Source organism: Manacus candei, unplaced genomic scaffold (genome assembly GCF_025592945.1).
Source record: "Manacus candei isolate 608988 ecotype Guabito, Panama unplaced genomic scaffold, ASM2559294v1 h1tg000043l, whole genome shotgun sequence".
Lineage (NCBI taxonomy): Eukaryota > Metazoa > Chordata > Aves > Passeriformes > Pipridae > Manacus > Manacus candei.
In genome coordinates, this window is record NW_026138091.1 from 644,696 (window position 1) to 658,068 (window position 13,373).

General features: G+C 37.2%; 1 protein-coding gene across 8 annotated transcripts in view; it reads right to left on the reverse strand.

The window, feature by feature from the left end:
• The window catches only part of PTPRQ (protein tyrosine phosphatase receptor type Q), a 130,265-nt gene that overhangs the window by 44,837 nt on the left and 72,055 nt on the right, over positions 1 to 13,373 (reverse strand). For all 8 annotated transcript variants that reach the window (XR_007905921.1, XM_051795683.1, XM_051795682.1 and 5 more), the window contains 2 exons: positions 12,979 to 13,248; positions 2,599 to 2,931 (listed from right to left, as the gene is read on the reverse strand). Coding sequence is in view for 7 of the 8 variants with exons in the window: in XM_051795683.1 (XP_051651643.1) it covers positions 2,599 to 2,931; positions 12,979 to 13,248 (603 nt within the window). In the remaining variant the exon portion in view is untranslated. The remainder of the gene's footprint in view (positions 1 to 2,598; positions 2,932 to 12,978; positions 13,249 to 13,373) is intronic.

The following is a 13,373-nucleotide window of genomic DNA, read 5'->3' on the forward strand; positions in this document are numbered from 1 at the left end:
TTTTCATCTTAAATGCTGAATATGAATATAATACCTATAATATTTTCTTTAGGTTTGAGAGAAACACAAATTTATGAGAACTCAATGAATTATGAAGAAAAGCATTTGACAATTATTTCACAATCAAGGTAACTACCTTCAGGAGAACCAATGCTTTACAGAGGCATTTCTTGAAAATCAAGTAAAACAGTGGCTAACTTCTGCCCTCAAACCTGCAAACACAACTCCCATTGATTTTACAGGCTAAGTACTCAGGGTATTTTACATAGCAGCTAAGCACCCTTAAGCCCTAACAGACCATGTATATTGGCTGTGTATCAGCAGGCTAATCCAGAGGATGCTTGGCCCTGTCCACGAGGGAAAGGAGAGGGGGATCAACACCTGTTCGCTGGACACATTCTGCAAGGCTGCCCAGAGTACCGAGTCTGTTTGGTTCATTCTAAATTTTTCTTTCCTGCTACAGGTTTTGCAAAAGAAAGACGGGAACTAAGGTTTTCTTTAGCCTGTTTAACAGTATTTCTAAAGTCTAGTCTTTGCCATGTATGAAGTAGCTGGAGAACTGTCCTTGCTAAAGATCAGCCACTGCTCAGGGAGGCTCCAGCACCACTGAAGCACAATGAAGTTTCCAGCTGGCTACCCAGCTGTGACATGTCAGCTTCCTCTTTTTTAACTCCTCAGCTGATTGCCATTATCCCAGGAAAAAGACTAGCACCCAGCCACAATATCTGAAATAGTGCCCATGCTTCCTTGACTCCACAGAGGTGTGTTTTATAGGCAGCTTATCTCCTGATGTGTCACCTGTTTAGCTCACAGGAAATTTGTTGCTGCCTACTTCCCTCGTCACAGACACAGCCCCAAACACTTGGGCTGGAAGAACAGATGGAACTTTTTAACTTCTACCCCACCACTTTAAACTGTCTAATAGAGCACACAGAGGAGCTACTGCAGAGAATGACACTGTATTGGCATGGAAAGGGCCTGTGCAGTCTAATGAGATTTTTATAATTTTAACTACCGTCTTCTCAGTGGGACTGACAGGAAACTAGTTCTTTCTTAAAGCAAATTATCACTGTCTAGAGAGTAAATAATAAAGAAGATCCTAATTTTATGCATTTATATGTGTTTTAATTATTGCTTTTCTGTCCAGCTTTAATCCCCAACTTTTCTAAACTCAGTAATAATTTTTTGAAAATAATTATTTGCGTATGTCAGCAACTAAATTCTATCAATTTAACAGTAAGGCATCTCCCTAGACCTTCTGGCTGAAGAGTTGCACAACTTCTGTTAGTTATTTCTTGCTCCATCTGGGTTTATTTGGAGTTTTTTTCTTCTCCCTCAATTAAAATATTGCATTAATTTACAGGCAGAGCATCCCCATAAGAGTCATGGACAAAGGAAGCACATACACATGAGAATGACTCTGCAGCTGATTCCAGTACTCAATCCAAAGGACTGCTTCTGTGCTTTACATGAAAAACAGGCTGTTATGATGTTTACTATCATGGTGTCCAAATCTCTTTGCCCTTTGGGGCTTAGAATTTCTCTATTTCAATTTCTCATCTGCAAATGAAGGTGACAATATCTGCTTTCCTAGTAGAGAAATGTGAGGTATTTAAAGATAGGTGGATGTACTATTGTTCAGTGAGTGCACAGATACTAAAAGGAGCATTACATAAAAGCCTCCTGCATTCACATCAAATGATTTTAAAAACATGAGTAGAACAAAATAAATATGTGGACCCTTGAGTAATCCCTGGTACACAGCTGTTAAAGTCCTTGGTATCTCCATTATTATTACTTTGTGCGGGGAAATAAGTGAAGGAGCTGTGATTCAGTCAGAGGCTGGATCTCAGATATTCTCTGAACTATGATGGCTGCAAACTGGTAGGGAAGGTCATTTGTCCCCATGACAACTGCCTAAATAATACGTTTCACATCCCCTTCTCTCAAATATTTAATGATAACTTATCCGTGACAACTCTTCTCTTACTTGGAATCTTCAGTCCTCAGCTGAGGCATGAGAGTTCTAATATGTGTCATGGCAATCCTCTACAAGTTACGTGGCTACTCTGATTTGTAAACTCCATAGGTGTATATGGTCTTGGAAAGAAATCTCTAATTCCTCTGAAACTATTGCTTAAATTCTATTGCCAGGAACATACATCAGAACTTCAGGAAAGTGTTACAATGTTGATTAACAGACTTTTAGTCAAAGAATTAAAAAAGGAGTACTTTTCATTGACACGCCCCACATGTGAAGATGTATTGAAAATGGCATATCAACCCAAATTAGCCAAAATTTAGACTTACCAAGTCTAGACGTGGAGTATTGCTAAGGATTGAAATTGGTGCTAGGTAAGCAGTAAATAAAATAGAGCATACAAAAGGCATTAAAATATCGAGAAGTGTTAAGTATGTATACCTACCACATGATTTATATCATGATGTTTCATAGTTGAAGAGTTGAAATAAATCCTTATTAACTTCACCAATATTGTAGGTCTATGAAGAAATAACTTGCTACCCAGTGTTCTTGCTTATTTAGGTGAATATCACATTGTTACAGCATTATGAGACATGGGAGATATCCTTACTTACAGCCAGGAAGTGTTTGTGTTGAAATCCAAGGTGAAGAACTGCCATAACCAACACTCGTACTGGCAGCAACTGCAAATCTGTACCATCTGTATTTTTTCAGTCCATACACTGTGTCTTCTATCCAGTCGTCCATCACATTTTCATATAAATATTGATGCATCTCATATTCAACACATTCCTTAGTTTCCCAGTCACTGCAGTGGACGGACTGTAGCTGTGTGGTAATCTTGTAGTTTTGAAAGTAGCCAAGGATAGATTTTGGTGTTCTCCAATTCAAAGTCACACTTGTTGATTGCACATTGGAAAAAACAATATCCCTGGGAGCACTAGGAACTGCAGATTAAAACAGTTGAAAGACATCTTAATTTGAATGAAAAGTGATTGCAACTATAATCCTTTTATCCAGTGTTAAAAAAACCATTTTTATAAGCATACATAAAGACGAAGATTCAACTTCCTATGGTTAACAAGAAACAATTCCACTGACATAGATCACACTGTACATGTATAGGTGTCATACATTTACAATAGTTTTTGAAATAAAAAATAATACTTTCAGGTGTGGCATGCAGGGGCAGCTTTGAGAGGTGTGACATTCCTGTTGCTACATTTGGGGCTATGTCTCAACTAAGGGAGGGAATATCAAGCAAAGTTATTTTTGGCCTACCCATAGCATCTTTTAGTGCAGTTGCTAACTGGGCTTCTTCACTTCTCACTTAGAAATATTCATTTGTCTCTCTCTCTTGGTAACATATGAAATCCTCATGTAATACCTCAAGATTACATAAATCTCCTGTTTCACCTTCTGAATGGAAAGTATCAATACACACAATATGTTTTCCTAGCATTATATAAGTGCTTTACAAGTTGTTCAGCAAATAACTAATTAAAAGAACACTGACAGAAAGAGCTGAATACATCACAATAAGGAGCAAAACCAGAAGAAATTTCCCATAAATGCTGCTTCCATACATCCTTTATTTATACACATAGGTATATATGAATATACAGGTTATATTCATGTCCATGGAGACAGAAGTACTGCATGTTATGTACATACATACACATGTGTACACATTTACTCTATCTATACTGAGCCAACAGTGTACTCCCAGCTCTCATAGACTAGATGCAACATATGGTTTTGTGCTATATCACATAATCATACAGTAAGCTAATATTATCTCTAAGACTCTGTAAGATAATACCAATACTCTCTGTGGCAAAAACTGTACTGGCCAATCAGCTCAGAAATCATTTTGTGCACTTAGCTTTAAAGAGTGCTTTAAGTCTTTGGGGGAAGAGGTATCACTGGTCAAAGAAAAACACATGATACACCCTCTAACTGAAACTGAAGAAGTCCCAAGGCTTACATAAAGAAGAAAAGAATCCCAGACCAACATTACTGGGGAAGAAAGAGAAAACCTTCCTTTTTCTTTTTTTTTCAGCCTTGTGGGAATATCTGATCTCTGCTTTTTTTCTGCAACAATTTGTTTGTTGAAATCATCAGAATATAACAAGCTGAAACTTCTTCACTAAATCTGAATATTTAACAAGAAGTGTAAATTATGAGTTAAACCATGGTGAAAAGGTTGAGAAATTAAAATCCCTTGAAATGAGCCCAAAGCAGGTGGAGTCTGCAGGAGAGGGACCAGACAAAGAACCGTGGGCCCTTCCCCTGTCCTTCCACTGAGCTGTCACACATAAGTACACAACATCACAGCATGCAACAGCCTCATATGCTCCCAACCTGCTACACACTAGCCAGACACAGAACAAGAACAAACTGACTAAGAAAAAGTCTTCACCAAAGACAACTTCCATCATCATAGCCCATGCTATCAAAATTAAAGTTGTTTTGCTCTGCTGTTATTAACATAAAGATAAGTACAGAAAGTTGTAAAAAAACCCAAAACATGCAGTATCATTTTTACATGTGCACATATTTGGAGATGTAATACCCCGCTTATCCACTTTCAAAAAAAAAAACAAACACTGCAATATTTTCATAAAAACTCTATAAGCTGTAATAGCTGTTTGTCTAAATTACAAGAAAGGGCTTAATTTGACCATTAATTAGTGGAAAATAAAGGCAGAGAAATCCTAAATTGCTACCAGAATACAGCTGTATCTTTCCTCTAAAAATCCTTACTCTATTGTAATATAAGCTATTAATATCTGCTAAGATACTGCAAAAAATATGAATCTTACACACTCAATTATGACAATGATAAAATGTGGGATAGAATGGATAAAACTATTTGAGTGAAAAAAAAATTATCACCCAGTCTCACTCTGAAGTTGAGTTAAAGTATTTTAAGGCCCAATATGATGTATTCCAGGAATTAAAAATCAATTCAGAAATTCCAAAGATATCAGAACAGGTAAAAATAAAAAGAATTTAAGAAAATTAAATTCTCTTTCTCACTCAGAGGGGATTACTACTCTTTTTTTGATAAGAAATATGACCTCACCTTCCCAGACACGACTCCAGGAACTCTTGTTGTGATAGGAACAGCCATCACTGGTGAGTTTGGAATAAAAGTGCGAAAGTATGCAACATGGAGATGGAAACAATTGGCTTTAATGCCTCTCAGTCTCCCATTACTCACTTCTATCTGCTGAAAACTGATTAGTGGGCTACATTCCAATACTGAAACAGGGGCTTGTAATGCAGTAGATAGTAACTGGTTGCTTGCTGACTGTTAATAGGAAGTTCATATGGAAATATATACCTTCACTTGCTCAAACGTGCGGTTGGTAAAGCCATGGCTGGCACAACTGCAGTCTCTGCACCTAAAACAAGGCAGGTTAAAGAGGCTAGTCACAGGTATAAAATGAGCAGTGCCCGTGTTCTGGACAGCATGGTGGGCTTTCCTTCTTAAAGACAGTACTTTGTTCTCCTAGTTTCAACACAGAAGACTTCAGAAAGAACTGAGAGTTAGCAATTTAGAGGGAAAAGATGCTTGGCTTTCATAGAACTAGAAATTATATCGGACTAAATGAGAGTGGGTCTGATTTGTGGGCTCTCCTGCAGAACAAGTCTAATAAATCCAACCTCCATGAGCTTTCCTTGTATTTGGAGAAGAGACAAAGTCACTGAGAGTGGGGGAAAGAATGGAAGGCTAAGAAATTATTTCTCTTTCTATCTGTACTTTTTCCCACTGACTACAAAGGGAGTTCATACACATTACCTTCACAAGGCTGAAGGTGATGTCTGCGATGATCTGCAAGTAAAACTACATGAAAACTATCGTTTTTAAAGATAAACTTGCAGGTATCATCATAACAGACAGATTAGACAACCATTTCTTTTTTCAGACAAAAGCTTTTGTAGCTATTTAATGTTGTCATTTTTCCAGTTTACTAAGACGCATACAAACAAAATATTTTGAGCCCACAAAATAAAGGGTCAGCCAGCAAAATTCACAGTAAAATTTTCTCTGCCAGTGCCTAGACAGACCTTTAAAATGAAACCAGAGCCTTAAACATTATTCCGTTTAAAATCAAGATCATTTTATCTCCTTGCTTACATGGACATATCAAATATAAATATAATCACTCATTAGGACAAATGAAAAGATGTGATCTGAATCTGGAGCACATCAAAGAAGTTTGAACCTAGGGCCACAGTGAAGAGGAGTGACACCCAGTGGCACAGTATCTCTTGCACTTGATGACTGTGTTCACAGACAATTTCAAGACAGCTATGCTATTGGGTTACAGATACAAAGAGGATTACAATTACTCTAGCATGGAGAATCAGATTTCCATTCCTCAAGAATGACTAAAATTCCCCCAACTTTTTCTGTCCACAGATGGTACTGATTTGAGCAAACCATTCCATGCTTCCTAGAGTAATCAAGCAGCTTGTTTAAATTTTCTAAACATGACTTAACTATGATGAAATGATCACTGTTCACAGTAAAAATTATCGAAGCCAAAAATTGTGTCTGTCAGCTACTATTTCAGATTACATTGGAACTATAAGATACATAAAGACTTACGTATCTGCTCTTATACACTGCTGCTTAGACATGCTCCTAATGGGAACTTTACTATTAATCCTGATTTTCAGGGAGATGCACTGAAAGATAAGGCATGAAAAAGGCTGTGCTTATGGTGTTGTAAGAAGCTAATTGTTGAGGACTGTGCCCTGATTAGCTAGCTGGCATTCTTGCGCTAATCCCATATTTAAATTTCTCAAGAATCCTACATAGGATTCCTTAAGTCTCATCACATATCTGACAGTCTTTCCCTATTGTATTTTGTTGCATTTGCTATGATTCCACTAACTCTGGGAGTAGGGAGTTTTTCTAAGTCTGAATCATTTGGTGCAATGTACCCTACCTAATTTTCCATTTAATAGCTTCTAATTCAGCTTCTGAAAAACAGTCAGGGAGCTGGCAGAGACACTAGCCATGAAATACTGATGAATTCAGTTGCTGGACTGGAAGAGGAATGAGGTATTTTCAGGTTCATCTACCATTGTTCGCATAATGGCTAAATTTCAATGAAAAGTACCTGAAGCCAGATCTACACGGGATTTTAAGCTCCTAAAACTTATATACGTGCCTGAACTCCTACTGAAGTTGGCAGGAAGCTACACACCTCAATAGAAGTTACTTTCACAGGTCTTGGCCTTGCTGCCTTATTCTTGTCAGGTTGCAATGGTAATCAGTCCTTCCAAAACTGGTAGACTGCTCTGAGATTAATTTTTTGAGAACCTAAATGAAAGGAAATTCCTGGTAGAAAAAGCACTGGTACTGTGCAAAGACTCAGATCAAGTTGAACTTGGCCAGTGGAACTGGTTTAAACTAACAAAAACACTTGCTAGAAAAAATCTTATTCACAATGCAAAGATAACCTAAGGGCAGCAAAGGACACACACACACACAAATCTACTGAGAAAAGAGAGGTTATGGCTTTCTGCAAAGATTTCTGTGGAAAGCAATGACTACAGCTGCACAGGCTGAACAGAAGAGGGTAATATGATACGGCATAGTTCCTAACAAAGTTAATAAAAAAAAGTCTGCCTACAGAACAGCTGCTTGTAGCTGGAGTTTGGATTAAAAGAACAGAGGCAGCCTAGAAGTCTGTTGGGTGGTATTAAGAGCATGAATAGGAGGAAAGTGAAGAACAAAGTAGAACAGACAGCAGTGGGCACAGACCAGAAAAAGTCTTCAGAAAATGGAAATATCTGAAAAGAAAAGAAATATTCTGTATTGATTATCTCTATTGGATTTTGAAAGCTTAGTTACCAAATAAGTTCCTTGGGTTAAGCCGTTAACCCTGATCGCACCAAGTCCTAGGCTAGTATAGACTGCTATACTAGATTAGGGGGACTCATCACGATATAAAGTCCTGCTCAGTATGAATAAGTACATCATGAATAGGCCCCAAATTATCTTACTAACATAAAAATACAAAAAAAAATGTAGACTATTTTTCCCATGACTCAGAACTGACATTATCAGACATGCTTTAGAGAAACTTGCACAGTTGTTCGTAAAAGAGCCTCTGTGGACCATGTTTCTTAGACCTTAGCCCATTAGAAAACTCAATCTCTAACTGTGGGATCTAAGCACTGAAAAATCAAATCCTAGAAATCTAGGGAGAAATGCACTCCTTTAAGCTAAAAAGAGAAGTGAAAACTGTCCGTACTCAAGTCTTGAATTAAATAAGAATGTTCAGCTTTCCATCAAACTAAACCACAGCCTACTTTTCAGTAAACAACGTATTTGACCTGTAAATGCTTTCCGTGTCAACTTTGTATTATATGCCACCACCATTTCTTATTTATTAATGTATGGTTGCCCTAGTCCCCACAAAAATACTCCTTCATCTATTTTTGTCAACCTGCTTATAAAAATAACATCATTACAATTTCACTGGCAGCAACCGAGTGATCATTGCATTTGTCTAGTGAAGATTTGCCATCCGCATGAAAGTCATTAATTTAAATTTGGACAAAACAACTAATCAGAAAACATGAAAAAAAATCCACATTACATAAAGAAAATTGAGTAGGGGAAAAAAAATCAATGATCTTGGAAAGAAATGTTTCAAAGATTCTTAGTCACGATTCACTCTGCAATGTTTTGATTATTTTACTTTATAATATGTTTGGAAACATGACTTTTCAGCACTGATTGAACATGTGAAACACACTGCTCTAATCTGCATTAGTGACAGGGGACACTGAAGCTCTGCCATTTCCAATACCGTGGCTCTGCAGTAGGCTCATTCCTCAGGATAACCAGGCCAACATACTGCACTGCACATCATGCTTGAAGCCCTAAGAACCACTTTAGGGTACAGATTTAAATATTATTCCAGTACATCCTTTTCTTCACTGGCTAATGAGGAAATTCATGTACCTCCAACTGAGAGATGTCATGAGCTGCCATATACTAAGAAAAGGATTTATGGTGAAGGAAACAGCATTTCCTTGGATATCCAGAAGGCTTTGAGCCCCTACTATGTTTTGTGCTCCTTGCAGGCCTTGATGAAAAAAATCCCACATCTCCATACTGGAGATACAAACCCAGATTCTTCAAAGTTTCCCTTGTGCAGAAAGTAAAGACATTTTGTGCACACATAACAAAAGATGGTGTTAATTTCCCACCTTCACACCAAAAGACCTAAGAAACCTTCCCATTACCAATTCTTTTAGGCACAACTCTGCTTCTTGCACAAGGCATACTTCTCTATATAGCTACAAGTTAGTATTGGCCAGCAAAATTAAGCCCAGATTAAATTTAAAAATGTTTCCTGGACAGATTTCTATCCATATTTCTTTTAAATGTAAGCTATGAATGAATCTCTGTTTAGTAGAAAACAAATGGTAAGAACTGTCACTAGAGTACGATGGGGGCCTCAAACTCTTCCAACACTTTGTGGTCAGTTATAATACTAAATATTACTAGCAGTAAGGGTGGGGGGAGGGGAGAATTAGTCTGTGTGTCTTAATACTATAATCAATACAATTAATATCCTCAGAGAATAATGAAAAGCCTATAAAGAAAAATCTAAATTAAAAAAATTGAAGTAGAAGCAGTTTTCTTTATATTATTCATACTTTGAACACACTCAAGTGGCTTTTTAATTCTTCTATTTTTATTGTCAACTGAATGTCCCAGACTTGTGAGTTAACTGAATCTTCAGAGTTTTAGTGTTTCTTTTGGAGAAGTTTCCTACCACTTTATGGCTCTTTCTCCCCCTAAAAATTCACTCAACCTTAAAAAAATTGCATTTTAATATGTGCATTATCTTCAAAATAATCCAAGGATAGCTATTCAGTCATAAAATCCTAACTCAATTATGCATGTGTATGTATACTATATTATCTTTCATATCCTTTATAATGTATTTAATCCTTTATAATGTATTTAATCACAAATTAATACTACCACTACAAAGCTGACAGTTTTTATAACATCATGCGGCCTGGCAGAGGTGGTATACCATGACAATGGAACTTGACTGGGCACAAAACACTACTAATCTCCTCATAAATTTAATCTTCATGATTCATGTTTAATTGTACCCAGATATGAACAAATTTACCTCAAAAAAAGGCAAATAATCTTGCTAAGAATTTAAAGATCAAACACTAGGCAGTGGGACACTGAGCCAAATTTGATTTCACTTTATGTCAGAAACAAATGCATTGACAGTGACTCAGTTCTGGCTACATATTCTGTGACTAATCTTAGGCCACCATAAATAAGAAGCTGACAACAGCTATTAAACTGTTTCCATTCCCATCCATGAGTCTCCAATTCCTAGTATCCAGTCACCACAAAACAATTCATACAAACACGCAGTTAAGGAAATGTCCTAATAATAACTAGTTTGTTGTAAATATGACTAAGCAACAACAAAGCAAGAAAGGGTCTGTGCAGTATATGTGACAAAAATTACATGTATTATAGTACAAATCCTTCACTTGGGAAAACTCCCAGTGATAAAACACATAAGACACATGTTGCTACAAACTAAAGAGTGGTGGGTTGTTTTTTTTTTTCCCTTCTAGTACAGCTCTTTATAACACAGACCACAAGAGACTGCCAGTCTCCCTCTCAAGCCTAGGCTTAATCCACAGCTTTCTCAGTCTTTCCTCAAGCACTAATTAGCAGCCAACACCAAATTTTGCAGAAATCTCAACAATTAACTTTCTCAGGTGCCAGGTTTCTTTAACACTACTAGAAGCCTTTCCCTCATCCTCTGAGATATAAACCACCAGGGAAGTCTCCTGTTCTCCTCCCTACCGGAGGGTAACAACCCTCCTATAAGACTAACTCCAAGTCTGAACACCATTCCCAGACTCAGTCTTGCTCAAGCTCTGAGTTGGCTGTTCAGCAGCCCTAATTTAAAAAAAAGGTTTGAGAGTTATGACTGCATTTAAGAAGTGTACTGAAGTGCATTAGCACATGCATCCACATCCAGCACAGCAGCTAAGCTCACTAAATTGCTTCCAGCCAACTGTCAGATATTAGTATGCTCATATCTAATATTTAAACAATACCTTTTCAAAAGTGGACTTTGAATGCTGCTGATAAACAGAAGTTTCTGAGCAAACAAGAGAATAGACTACCCAGGCAGAAGTCTTAAATTGACAAGGAGCTGGACAGAAGGACACCAGCAGGGATCACAAAATGGCAGCATTTGTAGGGAAGATGCTGATGAGGAAACGAATTTAGAGAGAACAATTTCATCAGAAATAGGTATGAGTGACACCTCATAGTTCAAATAAGGGACATGGTGAGGCTGTAGTGGGACGGACTGTACCATGAGGACAGGCAGCCATTAAAGTACAACCCTGGCTATTTTCACAATGTTGGCCACATCACACTAGCAAGGGGTTGCCCTGCTTGTCCTCATTTGGAGCTCAGCCACTTGATCTGGAACCAAAGCAGCAGTAGTTCAGCTGACAACACAGGCGTGATGTAGATTAATCCAGACATGCACATCCATAAGTCTAATTTTAAGAAGTGTGGAAATCAAACCTCATAATGGGACACCAAGACTTTGTGAATAGGATGGATCCAAAGGAGGTGGATGCCACTCAGAAAGTTACCAACAGGTCTAAGCATAAGGGCAAGTCTGATCTTCTCCAAGTTCAGATGTCTGATTCAAGTTTGCGTAGCAGAGCTACTTCCCTCCACTTGTCATTCAGAGCATAAACCTTTTTGTTGACACAGAACCTGTATTTAGTATTTGACTAAGTTTGAGAAAACTTACTCTTTCAGTTGAAATACATATGAGAATGAGTGCTGCAACTCATTGCAACTCATCTTTTAAATTATTCAATAACTTAGTAATTAAATTATTACAAAAGCTAGGTTTGGTTTCTAAGTATCAGGGAGTAGAGTTGTGCTCCCCCATCCCATCCCCTGTTTCCTTATCCAGATGTTCTGAACTAGAGACCTCCTCAACTCCACTGCATAAATTGACATCACTGAAGAGAATATAGGAAAAGAAACTAAATGCAGTAATTGCTCCTGTAATTCAGTAGAAAGGTGAAGTCTTTTCTGGATCTTGCTCGCAGAACATAACTTTTTTTATTTATATTAAACTATCACCAAAGAAGAAAAAAAAAAAGATAAATAGTCCCAAGAGTAGAAATCACCCCTGACTGGGGAAGAGAGCTGAAACAGGCCTTTGCTTCCTGCATAGAGTTGGGCTTCTAGCTAATTTGGAAGGTAGGTACATAGCTATTTACACAGAACTAGCACTGTATTTTGACCAGAAATTCATAGCCATGCCAAATGAAAGCATGGCCAAGATTAGGTGAAGTGTGAAGTGTGTGTGTGGAAAGGAAGACAGACTTTGGGTAACAATTTTTCACTTCAATGCCAAAAAGCCTCCCTACATTCTTCTTTGGATTTAACTCAATTTTCTTTCTTGTTTAAAAAATTCCATCCATCAAGAGTAATGACAAAGTCTGCTTGTAGAACCTAAATTCTTCTCAATTGCACTAATTTTGAATAGCTTTTTTGTCAATGAAGTCACAGCACTAGCAGCTAGTAAAAGCAAAATACAAATTTTGCTCTCAAAAATTTTTTCAGACTTTCAGTCTCAAATATGCTAAAGGTAGATATTATAAGAAAAAAAATACGTGATCATAAATTAATAAAATAACTCTTCAAACTCACACAGAATAAAGTGCTTTTTAAAGTGGTAATTAATTCTCATCACCAAGTTTATTCTAAAACAGGAGAAAGGGGAAATCCTGTTTCTCTTCATTCACTATTAGCAAGAAATTTAAATAACAGAAGGATTTAATTACCTGTATTGAAACAGTTATTTCAGGTCTGCTTGTTTCATTGTAATTTTTTCAATTGAGCAAAAAAATTAACTTGAATAAACTTTTACCTTTTTCTGGAAGGGTACTGGTATTGCATATCTGTTCTTCACCATCCCCAGCAGACGTTGCAGCTTTTATTTTAATTTGATAAGTAATATTGGAAAGCAGATTTCTAAAAGTATGGAGTGTATCATAAGATGAAAAATTTGTAGAATTTCCTTCAACTGTTATGATGTAATGTGTAATTACACCGTTGGATGAAGCAGGAGGGTCCCACTGCACTAGGATTGATTGCCAGCTCATTGCAATACAACGAACATTCTGGACAGCATCTGGTACTTAAAAGATACACATGCACCAAAGATTAACATTCATACACAATTAAAGTGGGAATCACAGAGTAATATCATTAGAGAAGCAGATCCAATGTTCATAGGAACAGTCAAACATTGCAGTGTCAGAC